We start from the raw sequence: 21735 nt of genomic DNA, 5'->3' as shown, positions 1-21735 counted from the left end.
CCCTCGAGCCCCTCAGGCCTGGGGCAGGGGGGACAGAAGAGTCACCAATGCCCGGGCCTGCGTCCCTGTGCCCGGTTCCTGCTGACCTGAGAAACTCAGAGGGTGGCCTCCTCTGGCCTGGCCCGGGAGTGACAGCTCACCCCGAGGTTGCTGGCGGCTCTGGGCTCGGTCTGGAGTGCGCAGGGCAGAGGGTTGCCACTGAGAATGAATATCTAGTAAGTGAAGATCAATGATTACCCTCAAGTTTTTGTTCTGGGTGTTTTTGCCGGGTATCAAACCACTGGCACCACCCAGAATAAAATGTGGTTTCATATGGTTCAGCCTATCTAATCTCCGTTTTACCCCATTCTCCAACACACACACTCACCACATACACACACCTCACACCTGACACACACACACCAAACACACGTGCACACACACCTGACACACACCGAACACACACACGTGCACAACCTGACACACACCTGACACATACACACATCTGACACACATACACCTCACACCTGACACACACATCTGACACACACCTCACACCTGACACACACCTCACACCTGACACATCTGACACACACACCACACCTGACAAACACGTGCGCATGCACCCGACACACACACTGAACACACACGCGTGCACAACCTGACACACACACATACACACCTCACACCTGATACATACACTTGACACATGCACACACACATGCACACATCACACAGATGCACATGTGCGCACACACCTGGCACACACACATCTCACACCTGACACGTGCACACACACATCACATAGATGCACACACACCTGGCACACACACCTCACACCTTACACACACATGCACACACACATCACACAGATACACATGTGCACACACACCAACCACGCACACATGCACACACCTAACACACATGCACACCTGACACACACACTGAACACACACGTGCACAACCTGACACATACACACCTCACACCTGACACACACCTCACACCTGACACATACATCCGACACACACACATGCACACACGCCTGACACATATGCACACACATGCACATACCTCACACCTGACACATGCACACACACCACACGCACCGAACACACACCATGCACACATGCACACACCTAACACACCTGCACACCTGACACACACACATGCACATACGCACACCTCACACCTGACACACATGCACACATCACAGAGATGCACATGTGCATGTGCACACATGCACACAGACACCACACACACACGCACACATCACACACCCACAGGGTTACCTCACCACGTCGTGGCTGTTGACTCTCTGGTTGTTACCTGCAGACTCACCTGGCGTCCCCCCCAGTGCCAACGCTCACCATCTGTTTAGAGGATTCAGTTTTGTGGCCTCCAGCTTGGCGCAGGAGCCCTCGCAGCAAGATCTGCACAAAGCCGCGGTTCACCCCATCGTGCAGGTAATCAGCCCCCCGTGGTGCAGGGCATCCCGTAGAGCCCGACTCCGCTCGCCCCCAGCAGGTTGGGGCAAGGAGGTGGCCGCACTGAGGCGACCCGTGGACTGAGAGCTGTCTCAGCCGAGTTGGGGTGCACTTCCTTCACGAACTCCTCCCCCCGCCTCCCCGGGGTCATTGAGATGGTGACCTGAGCCGTGCTTCACGTTCGTCCTCAAGACAGAAAGAGTCCTGAGAAGGATGTCATCGTGGTGTGGCTGTGGCTGGAGCCCCAGCAGGGCTCACGCTTGGGCGTCTCTGCTGTGCAGAGTCGAGCCAGCACCGCGAGAGAGTGGCTGGGTTTGTGGGCACCAATCCCCATCGCGAAATGTAGCCTTTGGGGCTCAGTGAAGGTGCTGTTTTTATAAGGAGTTTCCCACCGTATTAATACGAGCAGAGGTAGAGAATCTTAGAAGGGATCATGACCACGTTTCCTTGAAGAGCCGAGGCAGGGCACAGCAGATGGCGTTGGACTTCCATGCTTCTCTCCCCAAGGGCCTCCGGGGAGACACGGCGTGTCTAGAGTGGACACTTGCTGTGGCAGCGTCCATGGTAATGGGTGACGCTCTCTGCGCTCTTAGTCAGTAGGGTGAGGGTGGCGAGGGGGCGTCAGGGGGTCAGATTCCCAATCAGATGTCGGCATCCGGACACCGCTCTGGACACCAGCGTCAGAGCTGCACCCGGTCTCAGGGCCATCTGACCTCTCACCTCTCTCGGACCTTTGTGGGGAAGCAGGCAGGTCAGCTGACACAGGCTGCTGGGTGTCTGAGAACAGGGTCCTGACCCGACAGATGGGGAAGCTGGGTTGAGATCTGGAACCACGGCCAGCTAGCTCCGTGACTGTGGTCCGAGGACGCCACCACCTCCTGGCCTCCGTGTCCCCACGTGCAAGGGCTGAAGCCTCCTTTGCACCACATTCGGTGCCCTTGCACGAGAGGCCCCTGATCGCGCTCTCTGCCCGCCCGCTCTCTCTGCAGCAGTTACACGGGAACAACACCCGCTTCACCGATGGCTATGAGGTCAAGGAGGACATCGGGGTGGGCGCCTACTCCGTATGCAAGCGCTGTGTGCACATGGCCACAGACGCCGAGTACGCCGTGAAGGTAAGAGTGGGGCACGCGGCGGCCGTATCTGCAGCTGCCCGGGCCCCAGGCCCCGGCGGGCACGCCCAGCCTCGCAGACACTCTCCCTCGGCCTCTTCTAAGCTCTGATGCGGGGCCATTCCATTGACTTTGATATTAGGTCACCCGTTAAAAAACTATTTTGCAAATCATGAATATGTTCTGCTCCAGCCGACACGTAGGTACTGACCACCTTTAGTAACTTTCTACATAAAACACGCTGGGACAGAGGCTCTGGGCACTCAGCATTTTGGAAAATATAGAGTTGGGGGCCAGGCAGAACATTTGGGGAAGGAGGGGAAGAAGGAGGGAGGGGGCGAAGGAGGAAAGGAGAAGGGAAAGGAAGCTACAGTCACCAAAACTTAAAGAAATAAATAGAATCAAATATTTTGTAATATTTGCAAAACCTTAAGGAGAGAGCTGGTAGTTTTACCCTGAATCATCAAGAACAGAAAACAGTAACAGGGAACTTCTCTGGTGGTCCAGTGGGTAAGACTCTGCGCTCCCAATGCAGGGGGCCGGGGTTTGATCCCTGGTCGGGGAACTAGATCCCACATGTGTGCCGCAACGAAGAAGCCCGCATGCCAAAACTAAAGGATCCCATATGCTGCAACTAAGACCCAGTGCAGCCTAAATAAATAAGTAAATACATAGGAAAAGAATAACAACTACAGCCCAGTTTGGCACTCTCTCCATCCTGCCTTTGGCTTCTATAATCGTTGCTAAATTAAATATTTGATCTGGAAATCCAAGTTACCAGTTTCTTGCGTTTCCTGGTGTGTAAAAGCTGAAGCATTCTGCTAAAGTCATAATCTAATTTTTGTAAAAAGCATAAATTGTACATTCTCCCTCCAAGGGAGCGAGAGCTGGTCTGTCCACCACTCACCCACTCAGCTGACCTGGAGGCGCTTGAGGACCCAGGTCCAGCCGGTGTCATGGTGACCAGACCATCCTGGCTTATCCCAAACTCATCTGGAGCACATGACACTACCCTGCTCTTCAAAGAACTTTTGGGGACAGATGGAGCCTGTCCAGCAGGCAGCCGTGTAAGAGGAGTCATTCCGTCCGTTGTGATTTTCCTAAGCTCTGAGAAAATTGTTCAAAACAGTGACGATGAAGCGATGGCCTCGTTCCACCTCCACGGCTCACGGCCGCTCTGTGGAAGCAGATACACCCTCGTATCTGCTGGGATGTCTGCACAGTGCTTCTGGCCCTGAGGAAATGCTCTGCCCTGTCCAAAAAGTCACCAGCCCCAAAAAACGCAGGCCCGTTGGTTTACTTTGGGGTTGGGAATTTGCGGCTTTTTGGCAAGTTTATCTTGAATTCCTCAAACAAAAAAGAATGTTTACATTGGAGGAAGGTTCAGTGTGTGGGTCCTTTGGGTCCATGGTCATCAGCCTGCCCAGTGTCTTGAACATGCTGAGGAGTGGGTGACGGGAGGAAACATCGCACGATTTAAAATTCCTGGGAGAGGGGTCTTGAGACTGCATGGGAGCCACTGGCACGTGGGCCTGATGTATTTCGGGATTTGGATCATTGAGGAATTTTATTTTTCCCCATCCTTGGGAGAGTTTGTAGGGGAGCTCGGGTGATGCCGTTCCCGTATCCAGACGAGCCAATGATGGAGAGGAGACACTAGTCCTACCTCAGACGAGAGAATTTCATTTTTACTTTAAATATATTTCACATACTTCGTAAGCGTGCATAGGCATCTTAAAATTCTTTCTGCATGTGTCATTTCTCGCAGAATTTCTTTAGACAGTTTACCAGGTGACCAGCAGCAGTCCTAGAAACAATCGCGGCTTCCATTGAGTGCAAAGAAACCCGTCTAGTGTTTGGCAAGCTCGCTGACCCCGATGCCTTTCTAGAAAACAGCCTGATGCTGGGAGGTGTCTGAAAATAAATCCCCAGACAAAGGCAATAGTGTCCTATGTCTCCATATCCAGCTCTCACAAAAAGACACCATCTGAATCAGCTTTGTCAACAAGTGGCTTATAGCTCGATCCCCAAAGATCAGACCCCGCGATGGGAATTTCTGGGGAATTTCAGCCCCAGCCTCTCTGGCAGCAAAGCCAGCCAGAGGCTGCAACTGATGGAGAAAGAAAGAGCCAGGCGTCCTGTTTCTGTTTTACAAGCCTTGAAGTTCCCGGGGTGAACTGGGCAGGTGGACGTTACAAGGCTTTCCCTCGTCCTCTCCGAGACTCGGGTGGGTCATAATTCATTGTCTGGAAGATGCTTGAACTACCCGAGCACAGGAAGAAGCAGAGACTTTCCAGTGAGATGAGTGCCCCGGGACCCAGGGCTGTTTCGGGGCACGTTTTAAGCCGCACGCTGCAGGTCGGTTCATCCATCCGAGGGCAGATTTCCTTCAAAGATGGAAGAGCAGGAGTGCCATGGCAAAGAGTGTTTAGAATGAGCCCGTTTGCTACCCACACTGCTGTAACCCGCCTAGGGTCACTATTCTGTTCCCTTTCCAGCGTTTTCCAGGTAGAACGTAGCTGAAATGTGTTTGGGCTTTTTTCTACTCTGTATCTTGATGGGCAGAAGTACCCCCACTTACTGCTGGAGGAACTAAGAAACTGCACAGCTCAGCATGTTCTCGAATATAACATGGAACCAAGGGTGCCATTCAGTGACTTGGTGAGAGTGGATCCGCAAAAGCGCCGTTGAGATTCAGCCACTAGAGTTTAGCATCACCTCTCTGGGCCACCACAGTTTGCAAACCCAGCTCTGCAGATTCTTGGATGGAAAACGGTGTCCGTTTCATTTTGAGAGACAATCCCGTCGGGGCCTCCATCCAGCTACGGGGAGGGTTCGGGAACTTCCCCACTGAGTACAGAGCACCAGGAAGAGAGCAGGTCCCCAGGGGACTGTAGCCCTGTGGCCCGAGTACACGGGCTTTGCCTGAGGCCATCGTATTGGGGTGATTTTGCCCCCCACCCCGGGGACAATGGCAGTCTCTGGATACCTTCTGATTGTCACACCTGGGGTGGGAGTCGCTCCTGGTATGTGGTGTACAGAGGCCAGGGTGCTGCCCTGCCTCCTGCATAGGATGCTCGCCCACACACCTCAGAGACTCACCCAGCCAAAATGTCTGGGTGCCGAGGTGGGGAACCCCAGCCGAAAGCATAGAGTTAAAGGGGTATCTTATGTAGATAAGTTCCAGCAGCTGGTATCCGGAGATGAGGCAGGGTTTTCCCTCTATGTTGAGCCTCTGCTCACTGTTCTGGCAGCAGGAAGGTAATAGACCAAGAGCACAGTGGCTCCCACCCTCTGTGCAGGGGCAGGAATCAAGTGCGGTCCTTCTGAGGGGACGGCAGTGCCAGCCCTTAACGGTCAGCCTCCAAACTCAAGAGTGTGGGATACAGTGGGTCTCACATTCTTGGAAATACCATTGTGTCTTGCTTTAAGTTTATGTCTGTCTTATAAGTACCTAATTTTGCACAATAATTATTCTGTCATCATATTAACCGCATTTGAGTTTAACTTAACCGATATACGTAAAGCAACCTGCCCCAGTGTATCCCAGGCAACAAGCAACCTACCCCAGTGTATCCCCAGGCAACAAGCAACCTGCCCCAGTGTATCCCCAGGCAACAAGCAACCTGCCCCGGTGTATCCCCAGGCAACAAGCAACCTGCCCCGGTATATCCCCAGGCAACAAGCAACCTGCCCCGGTGTATCCCTAGGCAACAAGCAACCTGCCCCAGTGTACCCCAGGCAACAAGCAACCTGCCCCAGTGTACCCCAGGCAACAAGCAACCTGCCCCAGTGTACCCCAGGCAACAAGATTGCTGGTTTTGCATTTGCTCTCAGCTGCATACTTGTGCGCAGGCCCTAAATTAGTGAGACCAATTCTAGCTCCCACGTAACAAAACCTTTAGGACAGTGCCTACATGGAATAGCGACTCAGGAAGTGTGGGTTCACTCAGAGTCTGGGTCCCTAGGCTTGGTCCCTCCCTTCTGCTGTGGCAAAACACCATCAGGCCGCCCGGGATCCTCCACCGGGAGAATCTGGCCTCAGAGGGCAGGGTGCTGACGCCCTCCACCTGCTGGGGGTGTCCTCCCAGTGCACCTGCCTTGGGCTAGGATGGCTGAGTGAGAAAAACCGTGACGTCCTCTCAGACACACCCCAGTGAACAGATGTGCCCTACTTTCTAAGATCTCGGAGCTATTTCTTTTTTTTTTTTAATTTGTTTTACATCTTTATTGGAGTATAATTGCTTTACAATGGTGTGTCAGTTTCTGCTTTATAACAAAGTGAATCAGTTATACATATGTTCCCATATCTCTTCCCTCTTGCGTCTCCCTCCCTCCCACCCTCCCTATCCCACCCCTCCAGGCGGTCACAAAGCACCGAGCTGATCTCCCTGTGCTATGGGGCTGCTTCCCACTAGCTATCTATTTTACGTTTGGTAGTGTATATATGTCCATGCCTCTCTCTCGCTTTGTCACAGCTTACCCTTCCCCCTCCCCATATCCTCAAGTCCATCTGGCTGCGACATCTGTCACCCCATTGATCGCCAGGGTTGATTCAGCTGATCTGGCTGGCTAGGCGGGTGTCCCCTTCCTCCCTCACCACTCCACGTGTGTCCCTCCCAAAGCTGTGCGCTCGGTCGAAGAGGACGACCTTCCCCGCTAGAGGAGGACCGTTCTTCGGTCAAGGGTATACGAGTAGCTGCGCTCCCCTGCTGGAACCTCCAAACAAGCTCTCGGAGCTATTTCCATGGGACAAAATAGCTCAGGAGTCTGATGTGAAACTCAGGTCCACCTTTGTCTTCATAGCCAGCCCCAGAGGCTAGCGGTAGGAGGTGAAAGTGTATAGGACTTAGAAATAAGCATGACATAATGCTGCATAGATGCCAAGGCATTAATGCACCTGTCATTTAAAATAAGACTGGAATGGAATCAACGATGAACTGCAGAAAGTAACTGTGATAGGGTAGGATTCAAAGGGGAGAGGTGTATTTGGAAGGAAAAGACAATATTCTTATTTCATGAAAGGTTCTGTACTCACTTTACAAAAATTTCACAAGGTTTCATTTTTACTTCGGTTTTAGGTCTTTGTGGCTTGACATGATCCAGGATCTGGACACTGCCATTTGCACAAACCCCCCTCTCCAGTGGTTTCTGTCTCACTCACATGGAGCCCAGATCCTTGCAGTGGCCAGCAGGGCCTCACAGCCCCGTTCCTGGAGCTCCTCAGGCCCCTCCTCTGTCCCCAGCCCTCTCCCGCAAGGGCGACACACTCTTCCCTGAGCCCAGCGGTTTCCTCCCCAGCCTGGGTGCTGACCTCTGACCCCGATGTGGTCCTCCCCCATCGTCCTCGCCTTCAGTACCTTCTTTAGGGCTTTTGTGATCCCTGACATGCTTCGCAGCTCATTTCCTGTTTCCACACCCCCGTCATGGTGCTTGGTGGTGTCGAGGACCAATGTTATGTAAGAGAGAAAGATACCGGAAGTTCCCTGGTGGTCCGATGGTTAGGACCCCGCGCTTTCACTGCCGGGACCTGGGTTCAGTGCCTGCTCGAGGAACTAAGATCCCACAAGCTGAGTGGTGCAGCCAAAAAAAAAAAAAAGAAAAGAGAGAGAGAAATATAAATCAGGAGCTTTTCTCCAAATTCGAAATCACCTCATCCCCTTCTTTGGCTTTTTTATTGTCGAGTGGGCAGTACGACTGCTCCAAAGAACATTTCTTGTCTCTAGAATGCATTTCATTCTGCAGGGACTCCCCTGTTCAGTAACCAGTTCCTTTCATTCGTTTTTACAAATTTTTTATTAACGCTTTTTCCAAGGCAGACGCAGTGCTAGGTTCCAGGCAAAAACAAACCTGTTCTCAGGGAACTCACAATCCAGCCATGGAGGGATTTTACTGATCACAGAACCAGAAGCCATAGCAAAAAGGGGAATGTCATTGAAGAATCAGAAGCTAAGGGAGCTTTTCTGTCACTGTAGCCTTTCCTGTTGGCCTGTTTTATCTTCCAACATGCAGACACACGCTTCTCTTCATTCAAAGCTCCACTTGCACATTTGCCCCCTTCTTTGTCTGAGAGGCTCACTCAGGGATGGATGGATGTCACCAGCCGTGGCCACGTTTTCCTGGAGGGAAGCACAGCTGCGTGTCCTTTCAGGAGCAGATTTTTGTGTTATTAAAGTAGCAATAGAATCAGGTGAAAATAAAGTGAGATCCTTGAAATTGTACAGGAGTCTGTGTCATGCAGTCCTTAATTCTAGTGAAGTGTGGCTGATACACTCAGGGCTGAAGCTGGGCTGGCTCTCTCCAGAAGGAGCCCCAATTGGTATTCACAGCAGACCGTTGACAATTACATCGCATTTCTGGGCTCATTTTCCTACTGTGTATGTAATTTGTCAGCCAGAAAAAGCAATGGAATTGACAGATGCCTGACGTGAATAGAGCTTATTTTTAGAAGGAAAACTGATTGGCATGGACATTTTAATTTTTTCCGGCAGGGAAACTTGGAGTCCTCTCTCTGTGTCACTTGTTTAAAGTAATTGAACAGGAGAGGGTATCTGTTGAATTTTACCAGGGGTTCCGTGCTCTACTCCTCCCGTGTCAAATGTATGGATCCTCTCCACACGTCAGCAGAAACGCCCACCTCCGGAGGGTGTTCGGCTGGCCTGTGAGCTCAGGCCGCCTCTTGTCCACCTCGAAGCCCCACGCCATTCAGTGTCCAGGAGGGGAGCCTGCGCTGGAGAGAGATGGGCAAGAGGGAGATGGGGAAACGCAGAGACCAAAAGACAGAGGGGAGAGTGCGTGGATGGTAGTGAAGCCTGGACCAGTCCTGCCCCCGCCTTCAGCCACCAGGAATAAGGATGTACCGATGCCCACCTGCACGCTTCACCTGCTGAGGGGAATCGCGTTGTCTGCCATCCTTTGTTGGGGCCAGCCTCGCTTCACGGACTGTGGAAATATACAGCTTGTCAAACAGCGGCCCCGTGAGAGTCTGGTTTGCCAGGCCCGTTGGGTGCTGACCTGTGGGTGGCCTCCTGCTGCGGGTGAGGACAGATCCACCGTTCCTCCCCGCTCGTGCTCCGTCAGCATCATTTGAGCATCGGCATGGAGAGAGGAGGCCTTGCGGGTGAGCATGTTTGCTGAGAACGCCTCCCTCGGTTTTGCTGCATAAGCACGATTATAAAACAATACTGTTCTCAAGGTACGGGACTCGATGAACCAGGGCTCGCTTGAACTAGAAGCCAGTCCCACAATAGCAATCCCGAGAAATGGACCCCACGGAGAAGAAATTCCTTCCTGGATGCGTCTGAACAATGTGCTCAAACCGCCCCCCTCCCCCAGGCTCCGCTGTACCCCACAGGCCTGGGCTTTGTGCTCAGGGACCAGTCATCACACCTCACTGCTCTGTGTCTCTTCTTCCTGACCTTTCTCCCAAAAACATCCCGGAAAAAGATTTGTGGATGAAGCTGTCAGCCTTTGCTGACAGCGATCGGGATCACAGCGCTGGGTCTGAACGGAACTTGCTCCCGTGTGTCGGTCGCACGTTGCCCAGACTATAGGAGAGGCAGCGGCCGGCTGGGCAGGTGCAGGAGCCCGTGCTTGCCTCCACTCCCCGGGGGCCTCCCTTCCAGGCAGGCACCCACCCTCTCCTCCATGCCCGCTGGGGACCCCATCACCCCACCCTGCCTGCCCTCTGGCTTCCAGTCGGTTCTGCCGGGGTGGACGCCACAGGAGGGAGGAGGGTAGAGCCCCCAGCCCCTGTGGGTGCCCTGTTCGTGCAGCCGCCCCTCTGGTCCCATAACTGCTCCCTCCTCCCCCTGCTCTGGGCCATCGGCATAGAGAAAAGGCTTCCTCTTTCTTGTTTATCTTGCATCCTATTCTATTGTGATTTGTGCTAAAAATACATTTCCTTTATCATGAAATTTTATTTGAAAAAATATGAATCTACCACTAACTTTTTAAAAAAACCACTAGTGATTTTAACCTTCTCAAATTGCAAAGGGATCGCAGCCCAGGGATTGAATGGCCCGGCAGGCAGCTGGGGCAGAAACGGTCCTAGAACCCTGTTGGTCAACATGTGATCCAGGCAGTGTAAGGATCTGCCCCGTGGCTGCCTAGGCACCCACATGTTAAGGCATCCCCTCCATCACCCACTGAATGAGCCTTTAAAAAAATCTCCTCTAGAAGGATGCATTGTGTGTTGGCTTCTATCAATAACAGAAGTAATCCCAGTGTCCTAGCTAGAACTTTAGTAACAAAAGGGGGAAAGCTGTGTCAAGAAAGGAAGCTGGGACTTCCCTGGTGGCGCAGTGGTTGAGAATCCGCCTGCCGATGCAGGGGGCACGGGTTCGAGCCCTGGTCCGGGAAGATCCCACATGCCGCGGAGCAACTAAGCCCGTGTGCCACAGCTACTGAGCCTGCGCTCTAGAGCCCGCGTGCTGCAACTACTGAGCTCACGAGCGACAACTACTGAGCCCACGTGCCACAACTACTGAAGCCGTGCGCCTAGAGCCCGTGCTCCGCATCAAGAGAAGCCACTGCCGTGAGAAACCCGCGCACCGCAGTGAAGAGTAGCCCCGCTCGCCGCAACTAGAGAAAGCCCGTGCGCAGCAACAAACACCCAATGCAGCCAAAAATAAACAAAAAGTAAATAAATTTATTATTTTTTTTAAAAAAAGAAGCTTGTGTTTTTCCTTGTTGAGCAACGTGTGTCATGGGGCTCATGGTCCTGGGCGCCAGTGTCGTCAGAGCCTGGCAGTGGGTTTAAAACTGAGAGAAGCGCGGGCACCATGACCGTCTTCCACTGCAGTGAAGGGGCGGCAGGGCGTCGGGCGGGCAGAGCTCCAACACTGGGTCCTGTGCCACCTGAGCATTTAGTTCATCTAAAGAAGAAAGTGAGTTTCACGCAAGCCTCCGCTCAGAGCCTTGGACGTGATAGAGAGTGGAAGTGAACTTCCCTCACACTCTAGCAGCGAAATGACTGCACGTCGTCCACATGGCGAATGTTTTGAACTTGGGTGAAGCTAATGCACAAAAACCATCCTCCTCTTCTGAGTGTCGTTTCCCACACATGTGCCGTAGCCTTCGCGTGAGTGGGGTCCCCTCCCCAGCCAGCTCCATCCCCGTAAGAAGCAGGAGCTGGGGCCCAGGAAGCTGTCCCCAGAGGTTTTAGTGACTATCCACCAACAGGTGACCCCTTGTTTCCAGCTGGGCTTTCATTCATGACACCCTGTGATTGGAAGCCATCTGTTTTCATGGGGTAAGAGGATTTTATCTGCCATCCTAAGACCTGCGCTACACATGCCAGGAGGAGGAGATAGGAGCCAGAAGGAGCGTCCGTATGTGTAAGTCACAGCGCAGCCTCGGCACGCACGCCGCCGTGGCGTCTCTTGGTGAGAACCACACTGGGTCTCACTTTGTTGCCGGCGTGTGACCACCAAACAGGGAGAGAGATGCACGGCAGCCGGAGGCCCACTTTGGATGGGGCAGGGGGCACAGGCCGCCAACCCAGAGCCTGTGGAAGAGCGCCTTCTGTTTTCGGTGGTGCCTGTGTGAGCGCCCCAAACCCACCCTTCTCCATCCAGCCCTGTCATAGCTTAACATTAGCGTGTGGAGGCAGGTGCTCTCTTTTTTTAATGTCAGTCTCTTCTGCTCAGTGGGAAAGCAAGGATTGCCGTGAATTCCTAGGCAGTTGCGGGTTATCGTGGTTGAGCTTGAGCCGGAGGGGAGGAGGGGCAGAAAGGGTCCCAGCCACAGGTGCCAGCTGGAAGCCTCACGTCCACCTCTGTTTGTTTCAGATCATCGATAAGAGTAAAAGGGACCCCTCGGAAGAGATTGAGATCCTCCTGCGGTACGGCCAGCACCCCAACATCATCACCCTCAAAGACGTAAGCGCCTTCGTGCAACAGTGGTGTCGCTTGCGCTTTGTGTCCCTCCAGCTGGTGCCAGAAGCCACCGTTGATTTGGTGCAAGCTGGCTGCTCGGCTCACCAGCTGTTCCTGGCGCCCAGGAGCTTGGAGCCGGAGGGGGCTGCTGCCCGGACAGCTCGGGGTCACCCGGCAGCTGGGTAGCCCGACCTGCCGGGCCGTTTATTCACACCCCATTGACAGCACCCCACTCCTCCCAAATCACAGAATGCGCACGTGTGAAAGAGGAGAGAGAGCTGGTGTGGATTCTAATCCGGGAGTGTTTCACCTCGCTGTCATGGAGAGCGTGACATGGAGTCCATGAGATGGACTCCAGCTCTGAGACTCCAGACCCGGAGCCCCTCCCAGCTCCCTTCGCTTTCCCGACTGAGCGATCTGTGGCCCTTGTCCCTGAAAGAGGGGAAGGGAGCAGGGACCAGTCACACTGGAGCCAGTTGGATGCACCTGGCAGCATCCACAGGGGCCTAGGGCTGGGCCTCTGGGGTCAGCCAGGGGAGAGAGCGTTGTCTTCCTCTCCAACTCTAGAGTGATCCCAGCGTCGTGAACCCAAAACCTCAAAATAGTGGGGCCACCTCAGTTTCCTTTGGGCCCCATAAATGCCTGGAGTAAGAGGCCTTCCAAATGCCAATTCAGTTCTGAGGAAAGCATGAAACAGGCCTTGTGTGAGCAAAGCGTAAAGTGCAGCCCAGCTGCATCCCTGCGGGTCACAGTCAGCTGCCCTGCACGAGATCAGTCCCCTTGCTCTTGCCTTTGTCGTGTGTATGTGAAGGTCCACAAACAGAAATCAGCGAATTTGAAAACTCCCGAAGAGCTCTGACTGTGCTTGGGATGAGTGATGTCACCCCGGGCACATTCTCGAAAGCAGAGCGTTTGCTCATAAACTCAAAAATAAATACAACAAGATGAACTTTACATCCTTTACTGAGCTCCGTGCCAGCCAGATTGTTTTAGTGATTTGTTCTGAAATCACTGGCTTGGAAGCTAGAAAGTCACCGTATTCAGGTGCTTTGCTCCGTCTCTCTCTGGTTCTTCTCAGCACTTGCGCGGCCCCTCTGCTGGGCCATCGGCCTGACAGAGACCCAGAGCTTGTTGGCTTGGTTTGTCGTTTACGTTCAGGAGATTAATGCTAGTATGACTAAAGCTCTCTTCATCTACTGCTTTTCTGAAATAAAAGCAGACCAGCCCTCCTGTCTCCCCTCCTCCCGGACTCCCAGGGCTTGTCCCCCGCACAGAGCACAGCAGCGTAGAGGGCCCCCGGGGTCAGGCTCCCCACCAACCACCTGCTCGGTAAGGTTTGAAAAGCGCGGCCCTGGAGAACGCCGCCACCTGGGGCTGGGCCAGCATCGCGTTGTCCGTCTCTGAACATCGCTCTCCCGGAGGTGGGGCAGTACCAGGGTTCACTGCAGCTAAATCCATCCATGCAGCTCTCAGCGCTGCTGACCCATGCCCTGCCCAGCAGCAGATCATTAAAGCGGTTTTTTTCCCCAAGAAGAGCCTCGTCTGGCATGACTAGAAAATCCTCACTCACTTTCTACAGAAGTCTTGTGTCTGCTCCCAGCGGAGTACTGGGACTCCAGGCTCTATGCACTGACGCGCCCCCCTGCCCCTGCCGGGGTGGCCCCTCCTTCCCAGTGGCCAGCAGGCCCGTGAGGGTGACCGCGAGGTCCCTGAGGCCTGTGTGTTCTCCCGCCCCACCCCCAGGTCTACGACGACGGGAAGTTCGTGTACCTGGTGATGGAGCTGATGCGGGGTGGGGAGCTGCTGGACCGTATCCTGCGGCAGAGGTACTTCTCGGAGCGGGAGGCCAGCGACGTGCTGTGCACCATCACCAAGACCATGGACTACCTCCACTCCCAGGGGGTAAGGCCACGCCCCACCCCCACCCCGGGCAGCCCCGCAGGGAGGACAGAGGAAGAGCGGGACCCGGGGGCGCTCAGAGGCCACGGGCTCAAGAGCTGGGAACTCAGGTGTCCTCGTCTTCCTTGTGAATCACAACCATCCCTCTTGGGTCTGAATGATTTTAGACACACACGCTGTGTGTCCAGGAGCTAGGTCAAGAAATTAAACTCACCAAGACCAGGTACAGCAAAAAAGTAGTTTGGGCTTGATAAAGGGAAATTTGGAATGTTCCTCAGTTGCCCTGTTTAGAATTGAATTCCTCCACCAATGCCAAGGAATATGGTGGTAAAACGAGAGCGACCGCTGAGGCTTCCAGGTGCTGCTCTAAGCTCTTCGTCTGGGCAGTTCTAGACTCTGGATCACACCCATTTCACAGATGAGGAGACCAGAGCGCAGAAGGGTTGAGTATCGCGCCCAAAGCTGCACACACAGCCGGGTTCTAACCCAGCACCATGCTTCTAGACCCCTTGCCCTCAGCCCCGGACCCCCACCTTCTCAGCACCTCCCAGGAAGCAGCAGTGCTTCCCTGGCCAGCCGTGCACGTGTGGCTGTCAGCTTTTAAAATGCAGCCCCGTCTGACCAGGACGCTCCTCCAGGGCCACACGATGGTCATTTCCCAGGACGGTCAGACTAGCAGCCCTGCAGATGGTGGTTTTGCAGATTGGCTTCTGTTGCACGAGGGGGGGCAATAGACCTGGAACCGAAGTCTTTTGTCTCCCGGCCATCGGAGCCCCTGTAAGCCGGCTGCCGGCCGTGGCCCTTTAATCTCCCTTCTCTGTCCTCTCCCTGGGTATTAGCAGGACAATGAGACACGTGGGCCCCAAGCCACATGCAGACACACCACATGTTCTTACAATCGGCCTCTGTCCCCTTCAGAAGAAACCGCTTTGTGCCCTGAATAGCTAAATAGCCGTTGTGCTTTGAGGCGCCGCTGGCCCCGTCCGTGGTGCTCAGAGCGCCGTGCGGCTCACTCCGCACAGATGCGGCTCTCAGATTTCTGTCCACTGGCCATGTGCACATGACAGAGGCTCCTTGTCTGCATCACCCGCTGGGGTGCCCGACACCTGCCCGCTGGAACGTGGCATCACACAACAGATGTTTATCTTTAGAAATCTTCCATCCGTGTTACTGAGCTCACCGCCAGTGTCTGTGTGATGGCCCCAGCGGGCCTCCCTGATCTTGGGCACATGCTTACTTATCTCTTCATCCAAATACTCATTGACCATCCGAGGGGCTTAGGTGGGGTCCCCGATTTTTGAGTGTCAGTGTGAGAGAAAGAGAGGGGGGAGGACCTACAGAGATCAGAGCATCCCAGCCGACTGCTTCCTGCCTCAGGACCTGCCCAGAATAAGCGACTCCAAATAAGCCCTTATCTCCTGAGTGCGTCCCCGCTTCTGTCCCCTGCTCCAGCCTGGGCCCCAGCTCAGGCGTAATTCCTCCTGCCTCTCTAGGTCGTTCATCGAGACCTGAAGCCGAGCAATATTCTGTATATGGACGAGTCTGGAAACCCCGAGTCCATCCGGATCTGTGACTTCGGTTTTGCCAAGCAGCTGCGAGCTGAGAACGGGCTGCTGATGACCCCCTGCTACACAGCCAACTTCGTTGCCCCGGAGGTGAGAGGGCCACTGAGCCAGCGGGAAGACGGCCCTTTCCTACTTTCAGAGTCACTGCACGGTTCGGTGTATTGGCGTCAGCAGTAATTCTAGAGGGCAGAAATGAGAAGCTTCGGTCTCTTTTTGCTCAAACACAGTTATTTTATTTCCTATTCGTAAAATGTGTAATGGTGAGGTTTGCACGTGGAATTGTCATTGTGCTCTAGACGATTTCGATCAAATCTGCCTGTCTGTTAGGAGTTGCGGTGAGAAATAATGCGTCGGTCTCTCCTACAACCGGGCAGGGAGCCAGTGGGTCACCTGGGATCAGAAATCTACCCAGCAGCTGCGCCAGGAGAGAGCGCACGTGCGTGGACTTGGTGCCAGAGCTCTTGGTCTAGGTTGTTTCCCGAAGCTCCAGGGGCGAGTCAGGTGCTATGGGACCGAACGCTGGGGTTCCGCCGAGATTTGCGGATGAGAGCGCACGTGAATCCCGCGGGCCCTCCCTCCCGCCCCCTCGTCTCAGGGCATCAGAGGCCTCGGCAGCACATCTCGTATGTGCTGTGCCCTTTTCAGGCTCCTGGGGATCATTTCCGGTAGGTCCTGAACTCCCTGATGTGTTCATGAAGACAAATCCAGTTTCTTGCTTTTTAGAAAAGCAACCAAACCCAAGATGCTGGTGAGAGCAGAGCTGGAAACAGAAGAGGCTGACGTTGCTGATGGGGGCGGGGTGGGGGGGGGGGGGTCAGGAACGAAAACAGACGTTAGGTTCTGCGTGGATCCCTCTGGTGGTTGGTGCAGCTGCTCCAGGGTGGCCCTGGTGGGTGCAGTGACAAGTACAGAAAGTCCTAAGAGAGAGGCATGCTGGCCCCCAGTGGCCAGTCTGTGAGCTGAGAGGTGACCCAGGTGGGGTCCACGAGGTGACCGCGGCCAGTGGTCCACGAGGAGGATGTCCACGTGCCTGCCAGGATGCAGATGGATACGCAGCTGGGGCCATCACTAGGCTGTCCAGATGCCACCTGTAGCCCCTTTAAGAACAATCTGGTTCTATTTGAGCAATATTGTTGCCTTATTTGATCGCTACTAATGTTAATAGTATTGGTTTTAGTGATTAGAGACTACCTTACGCTGGTATATTACTTTACCATTTACTGAGCACTTTTACCAGTATTTTTCGCTTTTATCCTCCTATACCACATGGAGTGGGCAGGGTAGATACTGTTAGCCACAAACAGCTCACAGGTTAAAAAAAAACAGACCCCATGTGTTGAAGGGACTGAAGATCACTCAGCTAGTGAACATGGGCAGGGGCTTCAACACCGAACGCTTGGTGTGTTCACACGCCTCGGTGACCTGCCATGCTGCAGGCACCACGCCTGAGGTGCAAAGATCCCGGCCCTAGTGTCCAAGGAAATTGAACACGGCTCTCCTGACTTCACGTTCAATGTCAGTCCAGTGACCTGCAGTCACCCGGAGTGCTCGTGCTGCTTTCTTTATTGTTATTCAACTGTAAACGTATCAGAGGATTGCCCTCCCCTGAAGTGTGTAACCCCGGGACACGAACACTCTCCCGTGTTAACTAGTCCTCAGAAACTCAAACACAGAACTACCAGGTGACCAAGCAACTCCACCTCTGGGTACAAACCCAGAAGAGTTGAAAGCAGAGGCAAGAACAGATATCTGTCCACCCGTGTTCACAGCAGCGAAAAGGTGGAAACAACCCAAGTGTCCGTCGATGGATGGACGGTGCAGTGGAATATTAGCCTTAAGAAAGAGGGAAATCCTGTCCTACGCCACAACATGGATGAACCTTGAGGACACTGTGTTGAGTGTGATACGCCAGGAAGAAAAGGACAATTTTGTGATTCCTCTTACACGAGGGACCTAGAGTTGGCAAATTCATAGAGACAGAAAGTTAAATGGTAGCTCCCAGGGGCTGGGGGGAGGGGAGGGGGAGTTGTTGTTTCATGGGGACAGAGCTTCAGTTTTGCAAAAGGAAAAGAGTTGTGGGGATGGGTGATGCTGACAGCTGCCCAGCAATATGAATGTACCTAGTATCACTCAACCGTACGCCTAAAAACGGCAAAGATGGGAAATGTTATGCTAAGTATATTTTATCAGAGTAAAAAAAATTCTTCTGTTTTGTTTTGGTTTTTGTTTTGTTTGGTTTTGGCTTTTGCCACACCGCACGGCTTGCAGGATCTCAGTTCCCTGACCAAGGATTGAACCTGGGCCACCACAGTGAAAGCCCGGAATCCTAACCACTAGGCCACCAGGGAACTCCCAAAATTCTTCTGCCTTAAAAATTAACTGTTTCCTCTTCAGTCTGTCGTGTATCTGGCAAGAGCCAGGGCTCCCTGTGTGCGCGGGTCTTTGGGGAATCCTACTGCAAGGAATTAGGGTTGGCTTTGCGGCGATAAGCAACAGTTCCACTGAAGTCACCCCGCATCCCCAGCCATCCCCCCGACCCCCGCCGGCATTATGGATCCATCACAGCAACATGCTGTGACCCTGAATGTTCCCTGCCAAGTGCTTATCCATCGTCTGCTTTTCCCCTGGCAGGTCCTGAAGCGGCAAGGCTATGACGCGGCTTGTGACATCTGGAGTCTGGGGATCCTGCTGTACACCATGCTGGCGGGGTAACGCAAACCCTCACGTGGGTGTCGGCGCTCAGGGCGCCCCAGCCGAGGCTGCTGGCCCTTGTGGGCCTGTCCCTGTGCACGGGTGTGGGCCCATACCTACAGACCTTGAGTTCAGTCTCCCGAGGCCCCCGCAGGACAACCAGAGAGCAAGGGCAGAAAGTCATGCCTTGTCGTTCAAGTGTGTCTCTGGAATTAGGGAACTGGGGCTCCACAGCTCAGCCCAGCTCATCAACAAAAACCCAAGCCTCTGACCGCGGGTCCACGTTCTCGCCCCTGCACCACGCGTCCTCCGCACAGCAGTCACAGCACCTTTCCTTACAGACATCGTCTCGAGCCAGGAAGCAGCCGCGTCTCGAAGAGGCAGGCAGCCCAGGCTGCGGGGTCATGGATTCACCCCCACTAGCTCTGCTCCCGGGTGACTCACAGGAGTGACTGAGAATGCCCTGCTTTTTGCGTGGCCTCAGTGAGGCATTTCCTAGTCCATCAGTGACTAGTGTCGCAGTGGAGGGGGGAGCCCCGGCGAGCCTGGGGCCGTGCCCTGAGGGCTGCAATAGCAAAGGAGGCCCTGCAGTTTCTTCCCAATGCCACACTTTGTGATTCTTCTGGTGCTTACTTTGCCAATACATAAACTAGGAGTACAAACCCTGCCACTGAAGAAAGTGCGTTAGGATTACATATAATTTTCTTTCTGGGGAGGCTACACTGACCCACCCTGGTTTGTGTGAAGGGGTGACAATAAACATCTATCACACACTTACAGTAGGGCAAGAACCGTTTGCGTTTTGTGTGTGTTTGTGCGTACCTGCGAGTGTATTATTCTGCCCATGTTGCAATTGAGGTTCAAAAAATTCGTTCGTCAGAGAAGCCAGAGTTGGTAATAGATCGACCATGGGTCTCTCAGACTTCAAATCCCAGGCTCCCATCCACTGTATACCACACTGTCACCATGGAAACCGCATCACCAGGCAAACCACTGTACCACACTGTCACCAGGGAAGACAGAAACGGTCCAGAAAGGCTCATCCTTGGGTCCACAGAACTTTCTTCACTGGCCGAGTAAGGAAAAGAGACACAGCAGTAAGAAATAAATTACACTTTACCCTGAATCCTGGATTTGGGGCATGATGGGAAAGAAAATATTATTCTTTTTACAACAAAGGCGAAATGAACTTTATCTTAGATTATAAAATGGAAGCTCATTACCACAAATGCTCTCATCACACAGATTTACCCCTTTTGCAAACGGACCAGATGATACCCCTGAGGATATCTTGGCAAGGATTGGCAGCGGGAAGTACGCCCTTTCCGGGGGAAACTGGGATTCCATATCTGATGCGGCAAAGGTGAGTACGTTGCCCAGTGCTCTTCTTAGGTATGGAGATTCTGCAGTAACCATTATCTCTTTGAGAATACTAGAGGATACTTTTCGTGTAACTCATATAGATATTTTATACTCATAGATTTTTTTAAGAAACACAGCTAAAAAAAAGAAATTTTGCAAAAATATTTCATCGCACTTTTCACATTTTCCACAGCCTTGGTGTATTAAGGTTCTCCAGAGATACAGAGCCAATAGGATGTGTATGTATAGAGACAGAGACAGAGAGAGACTAAGACAGAGGATGAGCTATTTATTTTTACGGAATTGTGGAGGCAAGTCCAAAATCTATAGGTCAGGCCAGAAGCCTGGAGACTCAGGAAAGAGTAGATGTTGCGGCTCTAGTCCAAAGGCCGCCTTCTGGCAGAATTCCCTTTTCCTCGGGGACTTCAGTCTTTTTTCACTTAAGACCTTCAACTGATTGGATGAGGCCCACGCACATTACGGAGAAGTTGACAGATTTAATTGTTAATGTCACCTTCACAGAAACATCTAGATCACTATTGGTTCTTTTTTTTTTGGGTGGGGGGGTTGGCCTCACCACACGGCCTGGGGGATCTTACTTCCCCAACCAGGAATCGAACCTGCACCCTCGGCAGTGAAAGGGCAGAGTCCTAACCACTGGACCACCAGGGAGTTCTCTAGACGAGTGTCTTTTGTTTTGTTTTTCTTTTTTTTCATTGAAGTATGGTACATTATGTAAGTTGCAGGTGTACAACATGGTGATTCACAAGTTTTAAAGATTGTACTCCATTTATAGTTATTATAAAACAGACAGGTGTTTGACCAAACACTGGGTACCATGGCCTAACCAAGTTAACACAGAAAATTAACCATCACACTTTTAGGGATGTTGCAAAATGATAGCCCTGAGTGTTCGCAGACTGATCAAGTAAAACTCTGTTACAGGGGTGTATTTCTGTTATTAAAAAATACTTTGAATTGGGGCTTCTCTGCATCTGCACCATTTGTGACCAGCCCTGTTTCTCTGTCCATCAGACTTGGAATTCCTCTCTAATCAAATAGTAAATTATAGTCCAACCACGGTAAGAAACAGCATCAACAGTCTATTTCCTGTGTTTCTATAAAATGACCAGAGGAGGAGAAATTCTGGGGTTCTGATTCCAGCTCTGCCATTACCGTCTCTGTGTGACCTCATACAGTGATGGTGGAGGAGATAATGGAGGTCATGAAGGTGGTGAAGAGGATGGTGGAGATGGCAGAGGAGACGATGGAGGTGATGGTGGATGTGGTGGTGAAGGTCATGGTGGAGATGATGGGAATGGTGAAGGTCATGGTGGAGGAAGTGGTGGAGGTGATGGTGAAGGTCATGGTGGAGGAGATGGTGGATGTGGTGGTGAAGGTCATGGTGGAGATGATGGGAATGGTGAAGGTCATGGTGGAGGAAGTGGTGGAGGTGATGATGAAGGTCATGGTGGAGGAGATGGTGGATGTGGTGGTGAAGGCCATGGTGGAGGAAGCGGTGGAGGTGATGTGAAGGTCATGGTGGAGGAGATGGTGGAGGTCATGGTGGAGGAGACGGTGAAGGTCATGGTGGAGGAGATGGTGGAGGTCATGGTGGGGGAGATGGTGGAGGTCATGGTGAAGGAGATGGTGAAGGTCATGGTGGAGCAGATGGTGAAGGTCATGGTGGAGGAGATAGTGAAGGTCATGGTGGAGCAGATGGTGTAGGTCATGGTGGAGGAGATGGTGGAGGTCATGGTGGAG

At 52.9% G+C, this 21735-nt stretch overlaps 1 protein-coding gene across 10 annotated transcripts in view; it reads left to right on the top strand.

Moving 5' to 3' along the window:
- The window catches only part of RPS6KA2 (ribosomal protein S6 kinase A2), a 382062-nt gene that overhangs the window by 355809 nt on the left and 4518 nt on the right, over positions 1 to 21735 (top strand). For 9 of the 10 annotated variants that reach the window (XR_003793712.1, XM_029223883.1, XM_029223880.1 and 6 more), the window contains 7 exons: positions 1313 to 1443; positions 2454 to 2579; positions 12368 to 12457; positions 14198 to 14356; positions 15847 to 16008; positions 18550 to 18626; positions 19855 to 19972. Coding sequence is in view for 8 of the 10 variants with exons in the window: in XM_029223883.1 (XP_029079716.1) it covers positions 1313 to 1443; positions 2454 to 2579; positions 12368 to 12457; positions 14198 to 14356; positions 15847 to 16008; positions 18550 to 18626; positions 19855 to 19972 (863 nt within the window). In the remaining 2 variants the exon portion in view is untranslated. Of the gene's footprint in view, positions 1 to 1312; positions 1444 to 2453; positions 2580 to 12367; positions 12458 to 14197; positions 14357 to 15846; positions 16009 to 18549; positions 18644 to 19854; positions 19973 to 21735 lie in introns of all 10 variants that reach the window. The other variant, XR_003793713.1, reaches the window with a different exon arrangement.

This window comes from Monodon monoceros, unplaced genomic scaffold (assembly GCF_005190385.1).
Source record: "Monodon monoceros isolate NGI ecotype Baffin Bay Population unplaced genomic scaffold, NGI_Narwhal_1 Super_Scaffold_15, whole genome shotgun sequence".
NCBI classification, from domain to species: domain Eukaryota; kingdom Metazoa; phylum Chordata; class Mammalia; order Artiodactyla; family Monodontidae; genus Monodon; species Monodon monoceros.
The sequence above is the reverse complement of the archived record's forward strand: the minus strand, read 5'-3'. Positions and strand labels throughout refer to the sequence as shown.